This window comes from Lygodium microphyllum, chromosome 12, assembly GCF_053477565.2.
Source record: "Lygodium microphyllum isolate KBCC chromosome 12, Lygodium_microphyllum_v1.1.10, whole genome shotgun sequence".
NCBI classification, from domain to species: domain Eukaryota; kingdom Viridiplantae; phylum Streptophyta; class Polypodiopsida; order Schizaeales; family Lygodiaceae; genus Lygodium; species Lygodium microphyllum.
This window is the reverse complement of record NC_141146.1, coordinates 146,511,743-146,535,942: the sequence shown is the minus strand read 5'-3', so window position 1 is coordinate 146,535,942 and position 24,200 is coordinate 146,511,743. Positions and strand designations below refer to the sequence as shown.

At 40.8% G+C, this 24,200-nt stretch overlaps 1 protein-coding gene across 1 annotated transcript in view; it reads right to left on the bottom strand.

Annotated features, from left to right (window-relative positions):
• LOC148028414 (magnesium transporter, putative (DUF803)) overlaps positions 1–24,200 on the bottom strand; it is a 148,770-nt gene that overhangs the window by 96,462 nt on the left and 28,108 nt on the right. The window contains exons 5-7 of the mRNA XM_087690219.1: positions 9,667–9,750; positions 9,527–9,585; positions 9,212–9,332 (exon numbers count right to left, since the gene is read on the bottom strand). Of these exons, the coding sequence (XP_087546345.1) occupies positions 9,212–9,332; positions 9,527–9,585; positions 9,667–9,750 (264 nt within the window). The remainder of the gene's footprint in view (positions 1–9,211; positions 9,333–9,526; positions 9,586–9,666; positions 9,751–24,200) is intronic.

Here is a 24,200-nt window from a genome sequence, read left to right as displayed (position 1 = left end):
ACACACTCAAGTACAACTTATTTGTTGGTTTCATCTTGATTGCTTGGTGCTGATTCTAAGTCACGGGAATGATCAACATGAAGATTTTCACATGGATGCCTTCCATGAAGAGTGACACAACTCCTCTTGCTCATTTGTACTATATAGAAGCTTTTTATGCTCTACTTGCAGAAAGAAATGGAGTTGCCTACATCCAAGCACAATCGATGATTTTATCTAAAGATTTTGAAGATGTTTTAGCCACCGTGGCCATCATGCAAAATCCGAATCTTATGACCTCTTTGCCTAAGGGCGACCAAAAGATAAAAGACAAAGAAGAAGCAAGCAAAGTGGAGAGTATCAAAGTGAAGAAGGACAAGGAAAAGAAGATTTGCTATGCTGAAAGAAAACCACAAGAAGCTTACAATGTCATATTTGAAGATGAAGAACACAAGGGCCTATCAATCCTTGTCTCCAAATTTTACTAGACCTTTTTTAAGCCTTGTATGCACTTGCACTAATACTCCAATCATAAGTGTGACATTAAAAGTGACATTTAATGTAACGTTAAGGTCACAAATATTGAATGTGACATTAAATTGACATTTAATGTGACATTAAGGTAAATCTAGGGGAACATGCACGAGAATGACCATCCGGGCTCTTGGGCGCCCGAACGGGGTTAAGGGGAGCCTAGAGAGTAAGAGAGTCCAAGAATAGTAGGACTCACCAAAAGTGGACGACTGGCAGAGGAAACGGGGAGAGAGGAGCCAGCACTTATCTAGGCAAGGTTGGGAGGAGAAACGGACTCGTGCTCAGACAGGCTTCATCGTTTTTCTGTCTTTTCCGAAGCCATCTTTCATTGGTATCAGAGCCTATGGTTCAACGGACATGATCCGTCATCCGCCAGGTCGTCAGTCATCTGCCAAGTCGTCAGTTATTCGCAAGGTCGCGCGTCACCCGTCATAGATGAGTACTGGCCGAAAAGAGACGCCGTGAAAGCGTGACGGGCCGTGAAGGAAAGAAAAAGGTGAGACGTGCCACGTCACGTAAATGTGACACGTTATGGGTAGAAGACAGGTTGAGGCGAAACGACCAGGCGTGTGGTCGTGAGGCGAAACGTGATCCGATTGTGATCAACGGAGGCAAAACGTGAAACGTGACACGACTGTTGTCACCACTGCTGTGCGTGAGGCGACTGCTGTGAGACAGACAGAAAAACGTCATGGAACGGACCGAAAAATGTCATACACGACTGAAGTCAGGAAATTGAATTTCCAGCATGACTGCTTCACTACTCTAGTCCGGGAAGATAAAATTTGTTCCTTACTCTTCGGGTTTCTTTCCAAACCAGCAACCACGCCTGCCATTAAAATCAGGGAAGTACTTTACTTTGTATGCAAATTTCTTATCTTTGCTTTCCAATTCCAGTATATTAATGGCAGAAAAAGGGAAAGAGAAAGTAATGGAAGGTTCTAGTTTTGGGGACCACCCTATGGTAGATCCCCAGGAAACAGAAATACAAGAAGAACAATGGGAAGAATTTTTTGCTACACGAGAGCAATTCGATGATCTTACTGCTCGTGTGCAAGCTCAGGGGGTTCAAATGGAATTTTTAACCCAAACACTCACTAAAATAAAATCTCAATTAACTTTATTGTTGGAAAGAGATAAAAATAAGATAGAAACCTCGGATGTCCCATCTTCATCGAAAGATTTAGATGTGACTATGCGAGATCCTAAGGAACCCCAACCTTACCATAAATTGAGGGATAATCCAGTTCTAAAGGATATGAAACCACCTCAATTTTACGGGGAGAAAAAAGATAGGAATAAAGACACAATCTTTAATTTCCTCCAAAAATGGAAAGATTTACATAAACTAAAAAATACCCCACCACATCTCCAAGCACTGGAGGCTAGTTTAACTTTGGAGCCCAAAGCATATAAGTGGTGGCGAACTTTAAAGGAGGCGAATAAAATACCTGAAACTTGGGCTCAACTTGAATCCGTCTTTTTGAAAGAATTCCTTCCTGAAAATGAAATGGAAAGAAATTGGGAAGATTGGGATTATGTCAGACAAAAGGGACGACCCCTACTGACATATCTGGAGGAATATCGTGAGATAATCCTCAAATTGGAAGGAATAGATGAATTCCAAAAAACAAGAGGATTCATTAGGGGACTAGATAAAGCCTGTAAAAAGGAAGTAAAACGGAGTTTACCTAAGACGCTGGAAGAGGCAATTAAATTTGCATTAATTCATAAAGATAGTATGCGTCCAGGTACACTCACTAGTCTCACCGATACGGAGCCCAAGTCTAAGGAATTGGAAACCTCAAAATTTGTGGGCAAATTTAAAAGGAAAATGCCATTTTTTAAGGGTAAAAAACAACCTTTTGAAAAGAAACCATATGTGAGGCCAAAGTTAAGTCCTGATGACTTTGATAAGGCCAAAAAAGAAAAGTTGTGTTTCAATTGCCTATCCCCTAACCATGCTGCTTGGAATTGCCCTCAAAAGAAAAAGGAGGAAGACAAAGGAAAGGATAAGGACAAGGGCAAGGGAAAAGAAAAACAAATCCATGTAGTGCAGACCTTAGAATTAAAGAGGCATGAAAAGTACAAATCTTTAGAGGTCTTGCACATGGATGTACAACATAAGTGTTGTATGTCAACTTCTATGTGGCAGCCTACTTTTGGGCCACATGATTTACTTAGAGTACATGGATTGATAGCTGGAAAGAGGGTTAGAGTCATGATTGATGACTCTGCCACACATAATTTTATAAATTATGCACTTGTCAAAAAATTGAAACTTCCCCAACAAAAGAGTGGGCATCAATATGTTGTTCGTATGATACAAGGCCAAGACAATAAAATATGGGATACAATGGTATCCAATTTGGAAATTGAGATTCAAGAATATAAAGATAAACTTGATTTCCAAATAATGAACATGGAAAGAGCTGATATTGCTCTAGGGAGGGAGTGGCTATGGGGATTGGAACCATCCTTAAAACGTAGTTATCACCATAATACACTGGAATTTGAAAGGGATGGTAAGACTTTTGTCATTCAATGTGAACATGAAGTATCTGATAATCCTTTGCTGTGTTCTACTGAAGTTCAGAAGCTGATAAAGAAGGAAGTTTGTGAGGTATATATGTTATGGTCTCTTCCTGTACAGAACACTTTTACTTTCTGTAATATAAAGCAACAATTTTCTTATGTTTGTGAGTTGAATGTTAATAATGAATTAAGTAGTTTGTTAGATAATTTTAAAGATGTGTTTCCTTCTGATTTACCAAGTGGCCTTCCACCAGATAGGGGTGATATAAATCACCCAATTGATATAAATAAGGATATACACCCTATTTCTAAACCACCGTATAGGTTAAGCGAAACACAGCATCAAGAAGTTGAAAGACAAATTAAGGATTACCTGGATAAAGGGTTTATTCAACCCAGTAATTCACCTTGGGCTTCACCAATTTTATTGGTAAAGAAAAAAGATGGTTCTATGCGACTTTGTGTTGACTATAGAGCACTTAATAAAATAACGGTGAAGAATAAATTTCCTATGCCCAGAATGGAAGATCTTTTTGATCAATTACAAGGGGCAAAATTCCTCACAAAGATAGATTTAAGATCAGGTTATCACCAAGTAAGAATTAAAGCACAAGATGTTTCCAAGACAGCATTTCGTACTAGATACGGACATTATGATTTTTTGGTGATGCCTTTTGGCCTCACCAATGCACCAGCTACCTTTATGAAGCTGATGAATAGTGTTTTACGGCCCTATCTAGGACATTTTGTAGTAGTCTTCTTGGATGATATCTTGATCTTTAGTAAATCAAGAGAAGAACATTTGGAACACTTACAATTAGTATTCCAACTGTTAAGAACACATTCCCTTTATGCGAAGAAAACTAAATGTGAATTCTTTGCACAAGAGGTCAAATATTTGGGGCATATTATCTCGAAAGAGGGAATCAACATGGATCCAGAAAAAGTAAGGGCAATTATTGAATGGCCACCTCCAAGAAACCTGGAAGAGCTGCAGATCTTCCTAGGTTTATCTGGATTTTATCGTAGATTCATTCGAGATTATGTCAAAATAGCTATTCCAATGACAGACCAACTTAAAGGGAAAGGAAAAAGTTTTTATTGGGGAACAGACCAAAATGAAAGTTTTCAAAAACTTAAGGTAGCTATTGCTACAGCTCTAGTACTATTAATAATGGATCCCAATAAACCATTTGTGGTTGAAGCTGATGCCAGTGATAAGGCAATAGGCGTGGTCTTATTACAAGAAGGTCAACCAATTGCTTTTGAAAGCAAGAAATTAGACCGTGCAAAACAGAATTATTCTGTTTATGAGAGGGAGCTGTATGCAATAGTACATGCAATGAAGAAATGGAGGCACTATTTGTATGGTGCCAAACTTTTGATTTTATCGGATCATGAAAGCATTAAGTGGCTTAATGATCAACCAGATTTATACGGGCGTAAAGCCGGATGGGCCGAACTCCTCCAAGAGTTCGACTATGAGATAAGATATAGAAAAGGAAAGTATAATATAGTAGCTGATGCACTCAGCAGAATGCCCATCATTAATGAATTGAGTTTTACTCAGTTCACTTCCAACTTGCTTGAATCTTTAAAAGGGAAATGCAAGGTTGATCTGGCATATTCCAACATATGGGAAGCAATAAAAAATGGGGATCCAAATGAAAGTGCTTCTACTGAGGAAGGAATATCTGACGATGTTCAACAAGGAAATGGAGCATCAGGGGTTGCTCAAACTGGATTCAAGTGGAAGAATTTTACCATTGATAATGGTTATTTACTCTACAAGGGTAGGGTATGTGTCCCGAAAGATATAGAAATAAGGCGCCAGATACTCTTTGAGTGTCATGATACCCCTAGCGCGGGACATCCAGGAGTTAATAAGACTTATAGTCTTATTAAAAGGCAATTCTATTGGCCTGGAATGAATAAGGACGTCCTTGACTATGTGGTCAAATGTAATAAATGCCAGGTTAATAAAGCTGAAAGACTGAAAATGGGAGGACTTCTCCATCCACTAGAAATTCCTTCGGGAAAATGGGAGAGTATCTCCATGGACTTTATTGTTGCTTTACCCAGAACACAAAGGGGGCACGACTCTGTGTGGGTGATTGTCGATAGGTCAACCAAAATGGCTAGGTTCATTCCAACTTCAACTGATGTTAAAACACCAGAATTGGCTAGATTGTTCGTAGAGAACATATACCGATTATATGGCCTTCTGGCAAATATAGTTTCTGATCGGGATAGAAAATTTGATAGCCATTTTTGGCGTGCGGTATTTAGGAAATTGGATATTAAACTTAGCATGAGTACGGCGGATCATCCGCAAACAGATGGGCAAACTGAAAGGGTTAACCAAATTCTTGAAGATATGCTTAGGGCATATGTAAGTAAAAGGCAAACTAATTGGGAAGAGTATTTACCGATAGCAGAGTTTGCATATAACAGTGCCAAGCACTCTTCCACTGGATATAGTCCATTTATGTTAATGTATGGGTTTCAGCCCAGAGCTCCTTTTGCAATAGGACTGCATAAGGAAAAGGTTCAGGCAGCTAAAGACTTTTTGGAGGATATGAATAGTATGTTAAAATTTGCTCAAGAAAATATTAAAAAGGCTCAAAATCGAGCTAGAGCATATGCAGATCCTCACCGAAGAGACATCTCCTTTGAAGAAGGAGAATTGGTCTATCTTAAGGTGCCTGAACAAACTAAAATTATGAAAAAGGAACAATGTCCAAAGCTTTCACCAAGGTATTGTGGTCCTTTCATAATACTTAAAAAGGTGCGAGAATTGGCTTACAAGCTCCAACTACCTGCTGGTAGTAAAATATATCCAGTTTTTCATGTAAGTAAATTAAGGAAGAAGCTGGGTGATTTGGATAATCTAATCTTAAATGATGATATTGAGGAGCTATTCAATGACCAATCTAATCCACATGAACCAGAAAAAATATTAAATGTTCGTAATAGACGAACAAGGAATACTATTTATCAAGAATGTTTGGTTAAGTGGAAAGATTGTTCAGAAGAAAGCTCAACATGGGAGCGAGTAAGTACTTTAAAGAAAAGGTTTCCCGATTTACAGTTAGAATTTCCAAGTATCGTTTTCGAGGACGAAACCGATTCTTAAGGGGAAGGAAATGTGACATTAAAAGTGACATTTAATGTAACGTTAAGGTCACAAATATTGAATGTGACATTAAATTGACATTTAATGTGACATTAAGGTAAATCTAAGGGAACATACACGAGAATGACCGTCCGGGCTCTTGGGCGCCCGAACGGGTTTAAGGGGAGCCTAGAGAGTAAGAGAGTCCAAGAATAGTAGGACTCACCAAAAGTGGACGGCTGGCAGAGGAAACGGGGAGAGAGGAGCCAGTACTTATCTAGGCAAGGTTGGGAGGAGAAACGGACTCGTGCTCAGACAGGCTTCATCATTTTTCTGTCTTTTCCGAAGCCATCTTTCAATAAGCCTTGTATTCCTCATGTAACCTATGCACCACAGCCTCTACACACTTAGTGAGGCCTTGTAACAGTCCTTGGATGTTTACCATGTCTTTGATGTAATCACACTTAGCAACATGTTTTGTTTCCCTACAACAGCCCCTGTGGATGTTTCACTGTGTTTGTGGTATGCCCACACTTAGCAAGGTTCTACTCACAACAGCCTCTATATACTCAGTGCTTTCACGGTTGCGATTGAGAAGGGGTGTTGAGAAATATGCAATCACACCCATATGTGCCTCTTTATATGGAACAAGGCAAGGAACATGCAGCTTATAGATGCTATGTATCCCATAGGCACAATGAGGAAAAGTGGAACCATCCTGCAACTATAAAAGAGTGTACTTGATAATCATTTGAATGAATGTCATTGTACTTTGTACATTCAGTTCTTGTCATGCGTACTCAAGATTGTGTTTATGAGTCCAAGTCAATTAATCTTGGAACCTAATTCACTTGAGTAATAGTCCGTGTGTCTAGTCCATATCAACATGCTTCTTGTCTTTGACTTCCGACCTCCATAGCTAACCTTGCTCAAGATCTGTATTTCTCAACACTTGAGGGGCATAATATTTTATTGTTAAGTGGTATTGGGCGTCTTGCACATGCTATCGAGCGATGCCACATGAGACACGGTGGCTATTGGCACGCAAAATGGGGTGTGTGACTATGGGGCAAAGGCAACAAGCTATGCACTAACAAAGCGTGAGGCTGTCCAGCTTGAACAAGGCAAATGAGCAATGGTGTCAAGGAGGAGAGATGGCGATGATAACACGTAAGCTGTGACAAAAAACGCCAGCCATCACAGAACACTGTTAAAGGCATATTTAGACTATGAGGCAGTGCAAGCAAGTCGGACCTCGCACAACTTCTGCAAGTTGTCGGCGTGAAGGACAAGAGTCCAAGACAATTGGCGCAGCAAATGTGAGGACATGCTGATCAACGCATGCAATTTCAAATACTTTCAACAAGGAGAAGAGCAGCCAAGTGCAAGGCTTAACGGCCGCTCAAGCAGTGATGGTGATAGCTCACGCAATGATGGTGACTTTGTCAACGCACAGCCCATTGCCTTGCCCGATGATAATGAGCAAGCTACAACAAAAAACACCAGTCATCGCGGAACATTGTTAAAGGCATGTTTCGACTGTGAGGCAGTGCAAGCAAGTCGTACCTAGCACAGCTTATGCAAGTTGTTGTCATGAAGGACGAGAGTCTGAGACAGTTGGCGCAACAAATGTGAGGACAAGATGATCAATGCATGCAATTTCAAAGGACTTTCGGGAAGGAGAAAAGCAACCAAGTGCGAGGCTCAATGATGGCTCAAGCAATGACGGCGACAACTGAAAGGTATGCTCTAATACCACTTTTAGGTTAGGATTCATCAGCACGCACGCACGTACACGCTCACTCACTCACAATGAACAAGTGAATAGCAAGAGAAAAGAGTTCTCGAATGTAACATCCACTATGTGAGAACGATATGAAAGTACCACACCCACTAACGGATGTTCACACAGGGAAAAAACTCTTCTCAAGCTAGAAGGTAAAAAATGCCCATGGATAAGGGAATGTTCACACCAAAGCTTAGGAGGAACACGATGAGTGTAACATGGAGCTTGTTCTCTTATAGATAGATTCTATTTAACCACTTTTCTCTATTATACTTCATCCATGTTCCTAAGCATTGCTCTAGCTCAAGTTTTGCTTGGGTAGAAACATTTTCTAGCTCATTTGTGCTCGAGCATAAGTTTTAATTTCAGTACCAAAATGTACATTTCAGCTTGAGTATCAACTCCATTACAATGATTCTAAATGCATAGATCAAATATTTTCTGTAGAGAAGGGGCTGGTAGAATCTCTTCCTTAGGAAGGAGGGAATTATGATTGAAAAAGTTCTGCTAGGAAGCTGAAATTCCCACATAATTGGCAAGCCAACCTCAAATGTTCAATTGCAAGTTCTTTGAACATCCGTGATTCTTTTGTTTTTCAACTCGTATTTTGCCTTCCTAGGTGCTTAAAAACGAAAAAGTAGTTTTTTGCCCGTGGATAAACCACATTACTAACATCATCCATCCACAAAACCTAGAAAATCTTTTGACTATGATCCAAGTTTGTCACATTCAAATCTTTTAAAAAAATACTGAAAACAAATCAAACAACATTTATGGATCTTTATGTTGTCAGTTATCAACCCTCTCAGCATCTTATATCATCCAGCCCTACTACATCACTCTACAAAGAGTTTGTTCTTATCACACTGTGGTGAACCTGGGATTGCACTCCAATTCAATTTAATACATAAAATGGATCTACCTAAGTAATCTTGTATCTAAAATTCCACCCAGTCCAATACAATAATGAGCTGGCTCAGTTGACTCAAGGACTGTAGTTGAATTAAGCCTGGCCTGTCTTCCAAACCAGTGGCATACTAAGGTCTAGCTCAATTAGAGACCAGAGCGAGCTCACTTCATTCCTAAGCCTAAGCATTCCTCTAGCTCAATTGTATGTAAGCTTACGTATCAGTTCTAATTGTCTTTGAATGGTCATTAACTCTATCCTCTATTTGAGAGATAGAAGTGACAGCTATATAAAACTTACTATGTACATCAGCAATACATTCTGCGAGACATTAATAAGATGTAGGAACTTTCACCTGACAGAAGAATCCACCAGCACTACAGCATACACCAACTACAATTCCAACAGGCACGTACATGCTTGAGTGGAGCTTGTCTGCAAGCATAAACCCCAATCTGGCCACAACTGCAGCCATTCTATAGAGAAAAAAACAACAATTACATGTCAAGATATAATCCGTCATCATTTTTCAGAAAGGATAGGAGTTATCACCAAAGCTTTAGCATCACCTCACAAACTGTAATGGAGGAAAGACAGAAATAGGTGGCAATGTGGACAGTACTTCGTGAAGAAGAAACAGATGGAAAATTGGAGAGTAAAAGTTGCATACCCAAAGCATGTGCCTGCTTCCATACCAGCAACCACTTCCTCCAGGACACTTCCTCTACCCTGCCAGCAAAGGCTCATTTTATAAGCAGCATTGTGATGGCTATTCAGCTTTTCTGCCTTGAGGGAAAAACAGATACTTACAGGAGGGCTCATTACTTGACCAGCATGCTCATGAGACCGCCGATGATGAGCTTTTTGCACCTGTGTCCACCAATCAAGAGCTCCCTGGAGAAAATTGTTGATCATGTTTGTTAATCCACCCCTCTCTTGATCCCCCCAAATTAAAATTGGTGTCTGAAGCATGCATAAAAATATATAGATTATAAAACATGAACTGTTTGACCATGAGAAGGTTCTAAACAGACAAAGCAAGATGGAATAGGAAATGTAAGGGGGAACGCCATGATTTGCCATTCCATGTGGCTATATAGTACATGGAATAGGTATGAAACGGGGAATAGGGACGGGGAATGGGGACGGGGGACTCAAAACTGGCTATTCCATGTTGCTATGTAAACAGATAATAAAGAATATGTTGCTTGTGGAAATGTCACCCACACCCAGAAAATGGGATGGACGTTGGAGCTTCTTGACAAAGAGAGCCAGGTGACAATCAAAGAGAGTGCAAATGGCTTGGGACCACTTGGGGTTGCAAATGGCCTAGCCAATTCATTTGTAGGACACATCTAAATTTGGGCAAGGTAAAAAAGGGCTGAATAAATTTTAAAATTTTATTAAATGGCTAAAAATTGCTAGAAATTGGAATAAGAATGCTGCTACTTGGCGAAAATTCCCATGCAATGGGGGAGAAGGCTGTTTGGGGGCTGGTGGAGATAGATTCAATGCATTCAAGCTGAGGGAGAGAGAGAGATAAGAGGTTGCTAATCATATATCTCAACAATGGGACCATGAACGAGCCTTCCTTCTTGGAAACAGTGTTAAAAACCTGATTAAGCACTTAATTACAGCAATTAACAAATTCACAAAATTGAAATGCACACTTTACCGTACAATCTTAGACATTGGACACCCTATTGGCACCAACTACTTTTCTTTATTAGCATCATTGGTAGCTTCATGAGAAGGCTTTGGCATTCTCTTCGGTGCATCTTGTTGTCCGGAAGGTTAATAGATGATTTCTTCTTCTTACCCTTATTGTCCTTCATTGGAGAATTCAAAAATCAAGTGAATTGAGGATCCTTTACCAATTCAACAAAGAGATTTCCTGCTATCTTCATTCAATTTTAAATTGGTCATCGAATTCCTATTCCCCTTGCATTTCATCAGCATCACTTTGCCTTGAAGGCCCTGCATCCTGACCAACAACAAATTTTCAGTTTGATGTCCATGCTCCGAGCCTTGTCCAAGATTGGGCATTGCATTTCCTTCTTCCCCATGTGAATGTTCTAGCTGTGAGAAATCATCACTACTTGATTACATGTCATTGCATGAAGGCATCTTGCTGTAATCACTCAACTGAGAACAAATTCAACACTAGCACAAAGCTTCAAGTTCGCAATCAAGTGCCTTGGGTCCACCAAGCCAAGGAATTTGATGGTACCCCAGCAATGGAAGCATGAAACCAGCCTTCCTTATTGAAAAGGGTGGTAAAAACCTGATTAAGCCCCAAAACTAGCGCCCTTTGCCGTATTTCTTTATCTTATATTGCAATTGGATGGAGTACAACCAAGATTCTTCAATCTCCTGCGTTGATCCAAATGCCCCTGGCTGTCATAAATGATTAGCAAAACTTTTGATCAATTTTCCCCTTGATCTTCACCCAGGACTTGTCCAAAATTGACCCTTGGCTGGCCAAATGCTGCCCCAAATCAATTGGGAGGGGCTGGCATCTAAAATCTCTAGCAAATGCTCGATTTCCAGCTGCTGATTTCAATCTTCAATGCCTCTAATTGTTGGCACATGTCCCAAAGTGGCTACTAAACCCTAATTTCTGTTGTGAATTAGGGTTTACAACAAATATTCCTTTGTTGCCAACCAAATCTAGCTGAGATCTATTCCAAATGGCTGAGTTTTGCTGAGAATGTCAAAGCATAGGTTGGAGAAGATGAGAGAATGCTATAGAGAGAGAAATTTCACAGTTTCTTTGCAAGAAACCCTTAGTAATGGCTGCTTCCATATTCAAATCAGCCCAAAAGCTATCACCTACTATCAAAGAGGCCAGAGAATGCTGCCGATGTTGAGCTAACATCAACATTACATGCTGAATCAACCACTTAAACAGCTGCAAAACGCTTAATTAATGAAAACCCTAAAATGGTGCACGGTTTGAGAGAGTTTTAAAACAATATGTGGTATGAGGTCTCGAAACTTTCTATAAATAGCTAGGCTGCCCTCCATTCATCCCAAACTCATTTTTGTAGGTTTCAAGCCCTCTAGCTTCGTTGCCCACACCTCATTCGTGGAGGACATCTAAGTTGAAGCTGCCAATTGCTGTCTACATCCATCATGCGTCTATTTCCAGACTTGTCTTCGCGCTGTTCAACCCCAAAAGCTATCGCCGGCTATCACACACCTCCCAGAAGTCTATGTTTTCAGCATGGCGGCATCATACTTTGTGTTTGCTGCTCCAACTCCATTGCCAGCTACAAGTAACTTCCCTAAAGGCTATGTTTTGCTCCAATAGGATGCGTTTGTCATTGATCTTTGCATTTATCACTCCTTGGTGTTCTCCTACCTATCACCTTGCTCCTAGAGGCTGCATTTGCAGTTTCTCTCTCTTCACTGCATGTCTACCATCGAATCGGACTTCCTATGTTGCATTTACTGATGTCTAACACTCAGAGGTTGTCTTGCTACGTTTTGAGATCCATCAGGAGTATGACATACTCTCCACTCAATACCTCTGCCTCAGTCCTCGAGACACGAGGGTTCAGGGTACATTTTTCATTCCTACACGGTTTGTTTGCTGCATAAGCATTGTATTTAGTATTCAAACATCAATTATTCAGATCTCCATTGTATTCATTGTCTCTGAGAGCTACCCTAGCCCTGATTGTGTTCTTTTGAGTTTATGCTTTATCATACACTTTCATTTGTGTTTCTGCATTAGGGTGTTTCTTCACATGGTATCATAGCAAGATTCTCTTCCATGAAACCTTAGGCTTTGAGATCAAATCCCTCTGCAAGAAGCAAGAGCAACAAGAGGGCAAGATAACTTCGAACACACCTCACCACATCATCATCATGCTCTTGAGCCACACGACACAGTGGGCTTCATAGCTTGCTCCATCCGACATGGCCAGATAGTCTTCAGACTACTATGGAGTCCACAGACCATAAGAGATCTCATAAGTCAAATATGATCTCATCCTCATGTAGAGGAGCTCAACAGCAAATGGAAGATAAATTTAAATTTTTCACTTTAGATTTGGTGCACCAAGTGTAATGATTTTGCAAAAAGGACGAAAGCTCCACAATGGATTGGCCATCCTAACATGAAAACTAGCATGGAGTACAAATATGTTCCTCTCTACCACCATCATCTACTTCCTTACCTCTTTTGTCTTTTCTATACACTTCTCCACCTTCATTCACTCCTATGTCAGATACGCACCCATGATGAAGGAACTCTTCAAACTAAATATTAGTTCATGAGCCCCAAAGAGGATAGGTTTTTCCAATCACACTCATGAAAAGGTAAACCAAAATTGCAAGAATCTATGGTGAGTGCTCCTTCTTCATCTTTTCCTTCAGCTTTTACATCTCATGGTTGATTTGATTTTGGTGATTTATCTTTTTCATCATTTGCATTTAATGGACAAAAGAAACCTAACACCTTTCCCACAACTATACAAATGATAAATCCATTTAATCCCCCACCCATCCCATCCACTAGTTCCGCAATACCATCCTTTTAGCCTCCATCAAGCACACCTTAAATATCTTCACACATGGCAAGGATGTGGTGTGTGGGGGGGTCCTTCTACCGAGTGGTCTCTCCATGATGGAGGTTTATCCTCCCATCCCCGCACTTTGGACCTTCTAGTCATTTTATTGTGCCTCAACTAACCATTGGACAAGGCTTACATGTCATGGTGCCTCCAACGACCATTGGACAAGGCTTACGTATCATGTTGCCTCCATCTCCACTGACACTTTATGGAAACATTCATGTTCCAATACTACGCATCAATCAACACCCATTGGACATTATCAATCTTTTTCTACCTACCCACCTCCCCCTCCTACTTATCCCCCTCCACCACCTCCACCTTATTCCACTTATCTGACACCTCATGGTTCTTCCTCCTCATCAGCCAAACATCTTTAGTGATAAGACTTGTTATAACGGGTTGAAACTTCACTACTTGGCCAAACCTAATGAGACATGTCCTTGACTCACAAAACTTAAGGGATCTTCTCTAGAGGTTGGAACCCCAACCTGATCCTACACTTGCTCCATATATAAGGTTGTCTGCTCATGGAAGGCTACGAATGCCCCGCTATTGTCGAGCTAATGCAAGGTCTATAGACTATTACCTAAATTTTATTCACAACTTCAACTGATGCATCCGACCATTGGACACACTTGACTGACAACTATGTGGCTCCAAAACTTTAAAATCGCTGACCAAGATGACTTGAAAGTCAAGTTGACTGAGTATCGGCGTCTTCTCGCCAAGTTCTCTACCATAGGGGCTCCTAAATCCTCAGACGATCACGTCACATTGTTTCTAAACTAGTTGTCGCGAAAATACTTTATTTTTGTATAGCAAGGGATCTCGCATCTCACTATACCCACCTTGTATGAGTTTGAGTGTCAACTACTGCGTTTAGCTCAGTAATCAATCAGTTTCATAGTTTGACCTCTACAAAGGGGGCTCTCATTGCTGCTTCTCTGAAGGGGCAATAAGGAGAGGGTAAACAAACTCAAAATTCCAATCAAAATCAAAAACAAACTCAAAATCAAAATCAATCTAGTAAGACCCAAGGAAACTCCTAGTCATCTCTAAAACCTAGACGGCACAAATCCTCTCTCTCCCTCTCTTATGATAGGCGGCAATACTCCGTCTTCTTCCCGATCTCTAGCCGTCCCTTTGAGCCTGCGCCCCCTCAAATCTATAAGGGAGGGGATAAGATTCTCCCTCCCCCACGCGTTGACCTGCATGCTTAGATTGTAAGCAAGCTCCAGCAAGGAGCTTGCTCTACATTCTATTCCCCTCTTCCTCCAGCTCAACAGTCGGTTGGAGGAGAGGGGAAAATTTTTTATCCTTATTAATTTAAAAAAATTATCCCTATTTCCTATTAGAAGTAGCAAAATGTACCAAAGAGAAATCAATATTGTCAAAAGACTCGCCACTTTGACAATGAATGTCAATCAAAGGCAAGAGGCATAGCCCCAAAAGCTAAGACTCAAGTCCCGGCCCCTGAGTAGGGCAATCCCCAACAAGGGAGGCAAGGTAATGGCAACCCTCAGCAAGGGACCAAGGGTAGTGGGGAGACCATACACACACTGACACCGGTCAGCGATCACAATCGACAATGTTTTCAATGCTAAAGGGCTTGTTTGACTGTAAGCAGAGGCCCATATCGTCACCGTAGAGACATTTGAGAGTACGAGTCTCGTCCACATCTACAAGTTACCTCTTGACAAGGTGACTGCAAAGGCCCACTCATCACATCCGAGTACTTCAGCTACTCCTTAAATTGTGGACAATGGTGCTACCCATCATATGATCCCCATCGAGAACATTTTCATTTTCCAAGTCCCCTGCAGCTAAGCACATCCGAGTTGGGAACAACTTCTCAGTCACAATTCAGGTTCATGATCGCGTCAATTTTGCCACTAACCAAGGCCTGGACCACGCTACGTTGGATGCTATATACTATGTCTCCTAGCTTGGGATAAATTTGTTTTCTGTTCAGCAACTTTGCTAATTGGGTTGAGCAATCTTCTTCAGAGCAAACACAGTCAAGGTCCTTAACTCTTAGATTGGTTTAGTGATTACTCGTGATGAGGCACCACCTAGTGACTTGTACCACATGAGACAGTTTCTTTCAGAGCTAGCAAATGACCAAGGATTCTGAGTTCCATTGCTTCTAGACTTTAGCCACTGTACAAGAGCCTACAAGCGCGCCTTATCTTTGGCATTTTCACTTAGGACATCTCGGATACAACTCTCCTTATGAGTTATCGCATCAACAAATAGTTCATGACCTTCCACAGTTGAAGCTATCGCACGATATCTGTAAAGGTTGTCAACTCGGGCAGCATAATCATACCCCATTCCCTCAACAATCTACACATTGAGCTGAGACGCTTTTTAGATTGATTCACATTGGTCTTTGTGAGCCAACATCTGCCGCCGCCTTAAACGGCAAACTGTACTTCTTTTTGATTGTCAATGATCATTCTCATTACATGTGGATGTACTTTCTCAAGTATAAGTCCGATGCCTTCATATATTTTTCTGCTTAGATGTTGTTGGTCCAGAACCAACTGATCATCTGAGGAGTAACAGTGAGAGCAACTTCACCTCCCATGATTTTTCAAGGTTTCTATAAAAGCATGGTATTTCACACCATGCTTACCTCTACCAACTCCCCTTCATAGAATGGAGTCAAAGAGAGTAGGAACCGGACCATCATAATCATGGTATGCTCTATGTTGTTCACAACAGAGCTCTTAGAGCACCTTTGGGTCAAGGCTGTTAACACTTCAATATACATCCTCAACCAGTACCCGATTGTGGCGGTCCCTCACAAGACTCTGTACTAGTCATTCTTTGGCTCTTGGCCTGTAGTTTCCCACTTTAGAATCTTTGGGAATCATACCTACATGCACACCCTTGATGATAAGATAGGTAAGCTCACTCCCCGAGATGATCTCCTGATTTTTGTTAGATACCCCTCCAAAGCAAAAGCTTGTCGTCTATTCAATCCTCGTACAAACAAGGTGATTGTTAGGAGAGATGTAGTATTTGATGAGAAACACTTTGTACAATCTTCTATACCAGGCCCTCCACGAGAGTCATTATCTCACTGGTACCAGCAAACCATTCAAGATTTGGGGTCCTGCCACCGAATTCCACTCCATAGGGCCCTAGAAGTTCTTCAATACCCCGAATGGTGAGAGACCATGGAAAATGAGCCAAAGTGTATTGACTGAAATGAGACTTGGACCTTGGTGAATCATCCGAGCCACAAGAAAGTCATTAGGACAAAATGGATTTTTAGGACTAAGCTAAAGGCTAATTGGACTTTCAACAAATACAAGACTCGCCTTGTGGTGCAAGGGTTTCAACAGAAACAAGGTATTCATTATGAAGAGACTTTTGTGTCTATTGCATTGTTAACATCCTTTTGTTTATTGGTTGCGCCAACCGCTCACTACGGTTGGCCAATCTATTAGATCGACGTCAAAAGTGCCTTTCTTACCATTATCTAGATTCTAGAGTAGGAAATCTATGTAAGTAGCCTCTCGAAGTGTCTTTTGCTAAAAGGAAAGATAAGATCTTTCACTTGTGTGGAAAGCTCTTTATGGGCTGAAGCAAGCACCACAGTCTTGGTTACAGAGGATGGAGGAGTTTCTTAAAAGTCACAGATACTATTCTACCCCTAATGCCCGAACTTATATGTCCGTACTACTTCAAAGGGGGTCAGCTATATCCTACTATACGTAGATGATTTACTTACCACTAGCTTAGATTTTGCTACCATAGCAGAAATTAAGGGCCAACTTTGTTCTACTTTTGAGTTGACAGACCTTGGTTTGCTATCTTACTTTTTGGGGATGAAGGCACTTTAATCTCGGGGTAGTATTTTTGTGCCACAACAGAAATACGCTCTTCAATTAGTGGATTAATATTGCACGGATTAGACACGACTTATGACCACACCTCTTGATCTCACTGTCCATTTTTCCAAGGCAACGAGTACACCTATAGATCTATGGTAGGGAAGCTTCTTTGGTTAATTCACACTAGACCAGATTTAGCTTACTCAGTTAGTTTGCTTAGTCAGTATTTCAATGCACCTAGGATGTCACATTGGATAGCATATCTTCATGTTTTGAGATATTTTCCATATACCTATTCTTATGGCTCAACTTACGGTTCTAGTTTATGTCTGCAAGGGTACACTGACTCTAACTCGGCAGGAGATCCTGGCATGCGGTATTTCCATAGTGGCTACCTCTTTACCTTGGGTATAGCATCCATCTCTTGGGCAAACTGTAAGCATGAGATGGTGGTGGCTTCCATGGCCGAGGCGGAGTATCGAGCTCTTTTTGATGATACCACAGAGGCCATCTACTTGAGAAGCTTACTAACGGCACTTTAGTCATGCGACTCTCCTACAATAATCTACTACAATAACCAAAGTGCCATTGCCCTTGTGGACAATCCAATCATTACACCACAAACGCAACAAATGAGGGGGACCACTTCCACTTCACCAAAGAGCGGATTGAGCTAGGCATAATACGCCTAGAGTTTGTGCCTTCCTCTAACAATTTTGCAGACATATTAACCAAGGTGGTCAATCGGACAGCATCGCAGTATATTCTACCCATGATCGGCTTGGATACTCTTCTCTACTTCTTCATATTGATGGGGAGAGGGTGACTCTCTCTCACTTTCCCTTCAAGTTTAAGAGGGGATAGCTTTTTTCTCTTAGTGGTGACAAGATGTTGTTTATAGTTTCTTTTCAGACATTTTGTATATTGTACTTTGTATCTTCATCCACATCATCGAGATAACATGATTGTAAAAGGCATATTTGTAGCATTGCACATAGCAATCTCCTTTGCTTTCTTAGCCTCACTAGCTTGCTTTCCGCACGTCCTTTTAGCCTCTCCACATACTCACCATATATGCTTCACTCATCCTTAGCTTATCCCTTTGTCATCGACACCCAGTAGTGGTACGCATAGCTTACTTATTTTGTGAAAGCCTTTGGGTCTGGCTACTAGTGTCATGTCCATCAACCGCCACCTCTACTTTTTGAGACAATCATTATGAATACCAAAAGAAAAAAAAAAGTTTATTATGGTTCCATCCGCCTTTACAAGACTCAATAGACCAACGGGTGGCTAACATGCACCCTTTGTCAAATGCCCTAGCCTCTCTAGGGTGACCACTTGGACTCCCTTGGTAAGATAACCATTGCCTCCGTAGTCTTGGTAGGTCAATGGGTAGCCACTTTGTACCCTTTGTCCAATGCCTTGACTGCTTCAAAGTGGAATGCCTTGGTGTAAAAACACATAAAAACCAAAACACTCAAAACTTTGGGTTAGCCTTCCTTTCTAGCTCAATTTTTGGGCCGCCTGACAGGGGGTGTTGAGTTAACACTAGCATTACATACTAAATTAGCCACTTAAACAACCCCAAAAATGCTTAATTAACGAAAAACCTAAAATAGTACACAGTTCAAGAGAGTTTTAAAATGGTGTGCAATACAAGGTCCCGAAACTTGGAGGGGATATAGGCACATGTGCCTAGGCCGCCCCTGTATTACTACACTGATCCCGCAAACCTATACACTTTAAGTGGCGGGGGCCCATCACTATCACTTCATTTTTTATTCTTTTAGTGAGATTTCAATAAAGGAAGGTCGGTCACACATTGTAACTATTGGAGTTCCCACATCTTGAGTCTCTCTCTCTTGCTCCATCCACTACAGCTCACTTCTTCATTGCTTTCGATTGCTAGTGCTCTCACTCGAGCTTCTCCCTTCAATGGGTATCAAAGCATTGGTTCAGGGAGCTTCCCTTCAATTTACCTTAGCTCAGATTTCAAAAGCTTCAACTCTTCATTCATGGCAACCCTAGCTTCAATCTATCCCGCTTCCCAGCTTGTTCTCTCCACTTGAGACTTATTCCACCACTACATTCGACCCTGCCCAGCAATGAGGAGACTCCAGATTGAACCAAGCACTCAGCAACAAGACCAGAAGCAGCAGCATGAATTGAGCCTCCTGCTACTGCCCACTCTCTGGTCAGATTTGCTCCCTCCTACAGCTCCTATGAGCTCCATGCCACTTTGAAACCCTTCTTCCAGCACCCCAATATTGGCATTGTGAATCTTGGAAACCATTTGGAGCTCCCAACCCCTATAATTGCTGTAATTAACCTGCTATAACAGACCTGAAAGAGTGTGTTCTCAAAGATTGTGGCTCCCATATGCTCTACTAATGATTGTATGTCCACATATTGATGCAGGATCATTGGGGGATATTATGTTGATGCCTTGAAATGCTTTTGGGATTGATTTGAACTTGAAATAGCTCAATTCTCATTGTCATTTGAGTGCTATAATAACAGGGCAGCAAGCATTTACAAAGGGAAGATTATGCCTCTTACCATTTGATGCTATTCGGTTACTACCGTGGATGTATTGATGTATGCCATTGATGTTATGCACCCAGATATGCTTATGACATGTCTTGAGCTTCACATTTGAGCTCACTTACATGTATTGGAGCTCTGGTCAAGTTGCTACAGTGATCATTGACATTATAAACCTCAAGATTCTTTTGGGTTTTATGCTCTCGGCTCTATGCTTGATGTATCTGGGATTTCAAATGGCCATGTACTTGATGTTTTGAGCTTACATTGCTCATTGGGCATTCAATTTTGTTCCAATGGGAGTCACTTGAGCTACTTGGATATTTTGCATTTGAGCAAAGCTTTGGGTTTATGCAGTTGAGGTTACTTTAGTGAGACCATGGGACTCCGTTGAGCTATGTCTATGCTCTCTAGATGCTATTTGTATGCAGTTGTTGCGAAGTGGGCTAATTTGATTCATGCTTTGAGCTGGCGTCTATCTTTGTCAAGTTGTCATCAGTGGTATATCATCCTGCTTGACTATGCATTGAGCCTCTCTACACTTGATGGGCCAATTGTGTATCTGGCATTCTCCTCCGTTATCTTTGAGACCTATATACATGACAATTATGCCTATTGGATGTATCCCACTCTAACACATTGAGTTTGACAGTTCTTAGTACCAGTTGCATACTCGGTGACTGCTAGTGGTTTGTACATAACCCACTTCTTGCAAGATATACCTAGAAGTCACATAATTGGATTCTATCAATCAGTTGCTCACACTTGGCTTTGAATTTATTGCTCTCATTATTTTCAACTTGCTGTAATTGCAAGTTTATTCATCGTTTATGAGGACAAATACTTTGACTTAACCGTCATTCTTTTGCAATCAATGGACAGCCTGTAAGAGATGGAAAGTAGGGTACATAGGGGCACGTATAAAAGGTAAAGGTACCAATCATTTTGTAACCAATTTTGTATCTAGTTTTGACATTAGTACAAGTGTCTTCTCTTGTTTCATCTTTCTCTTTCTGTCCTTTCATGGCTGTCAGCCATCTCTTTCCTATTTTCTTGACTTTCTCTCTCCATTTCTAGTCTTTCTCTCTCCATTTCTAATCTCTCTCCTTAATTATACTCTCTCTCTCTCTCCTCTGCACTCTTCTCTCGTTCCTACAATCTTCTCTCTCCTCTTTCTCTTCGTTCTTAGATTCTCTTCATGACAAGTGGTATCAAAGCTTAGGCTTTTGGTCCATTTGATTTTCTCATTTCAATCATATTTTCTCCAATTTTTCGCCATTTAATCTTGGACAGCAGGTACAGGAGCCACATGGCAGATACTTAGAGGTGTTCTTGGAGCAGAGACTAAACTTGGGGCTTTGACAAAGATCTTGAAGAGATTTGGCCAAACGGTGGCTAAAATGGCAGGTCATGCATCCATTACATGCTACTTTGAAGATAACTTGGTAAAATAGGGGTTAACCGACTTAAGAGAAGAATAAACTGTGGTTACCTTTTGGAAAAGAGCTTCTCTTTCTTTACATATGTGACTTCCATGGAACCATCAGCCTTCAACTTCATCTTTCTCCATGAATCTTGCCTCTCTCCAACAATGGACTTTGTAGAAGGCCTCTAGGCATCAAGTACATCAAGTACAACAAGCTGCATACCATTTTACCCTGTCTTGGTGGTGCCATGTCGGCAGAAGAACAGCCCGAAATTTGTGTTGATTTGCTGTCCTGGACAGCAACAAACGTGGCAGCAAACTCTCCTTCAAAGGTGGATTAGATCACTTCAACTCTTCATCCAAATCAAGATCAGCATCCTTAACAAGCTTTGGAGCTTCCTATTGCTTCAAATATGGACTTCTTCTTCTTCTCCAAACCCAAAGTGTGCAGTCCATGGGCAGCCATTAAAGCTTGAACAAAGCTTTTCAATTTCGAAGGGCTTTTGCTTCACTTCATCTCTGGAGTTCACCTACAGCAAGATTCTCTCAAGATTTGAACAAGATTAGAGACATTGAAGCTTTCTTCAACTCTTCAAGCTGCCATGGAGGATAAATTTGGGGATTTTTCTTCAAGCTTAACATTCTTTGTTTTTGAAGTATAAACAGAGCTGAAGTCTTCCGATTACAAGGATTCTACAAGGTTTGCTTCTTCATGGCCAACATTGAAGCTCATACATTGAAGATTGAAGATACTATAGGACTGCACTTTCCACAAGCAAGGAAACAGAGTATTATGGGTCTAATTGGAGATGGTGGTTCTAATAGGTTGGATATTCCTTTGGTAGACATTATGGGTACTTTGGCATGTGCTTTTATGGCTTATGATGACTCTCAAATGGCATTGGAAGTAATAGATGTGAGTTTGGTTGAGCAAGTACTTATCCATCAGTTGCAACCACATACCTCTCAGTTGGTTCAGCAAGGTGTAATGCAGGCTCTTATCAATCTCTATGATAACAGTATCTTACAAGGATGTATATGTAATGTTGAAGCTAAACGCATGTTGTTGGGATTACTAACTATGGAAAAAGTGGGGCTTCAATCTGATTTGTGGGCATCAATGAAGTATTTTTGCAGCAGTGATACTACTCTTTTACAGTCTTTTCAAGGCGGGAATGTATTACATTGGTTGGTATCATTGCTTAAGCAGTCATCTTACCCACAGTTAGAATATGCATTGGTATTGCTTTCCACTCTCTTTTGAGATTGATGCTAATCAGTGGGCTACAATGTTTCATACACCTCCATTGGTTAGTAGGCGATCATGGACTTCATTAGAAGAACAACTAGCATGGGAAATCCTCGATGGTCAAACTTCTTGGGAAATATTCCACCAAGATAGAGGAATATGTTACCTTCATCTTGATTCGTCTTTGTATCTACCATGAGGATATTCGCCATTACGTAGAGATGGCTATAAAATGGGAATCAACCAAATGCAATGCTGAATTCTTTGTTTCTTCAAGGTAATGACGATGCTGAAGTGGACAATGGGTTCTATGATGGGCAAGAGGAAGAGCATGAAGAGGCTAATGACCCAAATGACGATCATGAAGACCAACCATATAAAGAAGACCAAGCTAATCAGCAAGATGATCCTCTAATAAAAGACAATGTATATGAAGATCATTTGCAGTCTTATGGACCATTTGAGGAAGATTATGAGCATGCTGAAAATGCAAACTCTGAAGTTCTTGATCATGTTTATGATGGATTAGTTGAGGATATGCATCAGCTCACACTCAATCAGAAACTACATCAACTAGAAGAGGAGTTGGATGCATATGATCATGGTTATGAAAACTTGAATAATGATTTTGATGAATGGTAAGCTAATAATGAGGATGTACATCAGATTCATGATGGCTATAATATGATGGATGATGGATATGCTTATGGTGATGATTATGGGGATCTTTCTTCCTACGCATTTGACCCGGGTGGTCAAGATTATAAGTTTGATAACAATTTTTCTCCTCTTGATCATTATTATGATAGTATACATTTTAATCCAGGAGGCTATGGGTAGGATTTTGCACCTTCATTAGGCCAACATCCATAATGGGGTCCAAATCTTTATCTTTCAGAGGTTTATTTGGCTGAAAACTAGTCATTTTATCTCTTATTCTACTGCAGACAGTTTATGGACAGCTTACTGTTTTGGCTCAGTTTCAATTCTGATTTGATTACACACGAGCAATACCTATGTAGGCTGAAAGTATATCCAATGAGCTTTCTTTTGACTCGTAGCACACTTGATTTAAATGTGCCTATCAAAAGATATCTCAATTTTACTAGAGCAAGGTCTGTAGTAGACAGCAAGCTGCCTGGGGGGGAAAAACCTCTCGTATGGAAAGTAAAAAGCGCCCAAGTGTCCTACTGAAGATCACCATCACTCCTGTGTGAGCGCAGGTGTGAGTCGAACCTACCCAACAAAACCAAGGAAGAAGTATAGGATCCCAAGATCCATCATCTCAAATTCCTGTCTCAGAATATCTCGAGTTCAATCAACCTACATAGAAGTACTCACTGTGATGATAAGATCATTCACACATAAGATAATCAAAACACGCATGTCCTGATAGTAAAGGTTGAGGTCATGAACTAATCTCTAGAAGCCACTGTCATAAAAGAAGCGATCAATCCTCTTGTACCAAGCTCTTGACGCTTGCTTCAGGCCATAGAGAACCTTTTGCAATTGATAAACATAGTCCTCCTTTCCCTGCACAAGAAAACCTAGAGGCTAAGAGACATAAATCTCCTCTTCAAGGATGCCATTCAAGAACGCAAACTTGACGTCCATCTGATAGACAAGCCAATGTGATGGGCTGCAAGAGCCAAAATAGCTCGAATGGTAGACATACAAGCCATAGGTGTGAAGGT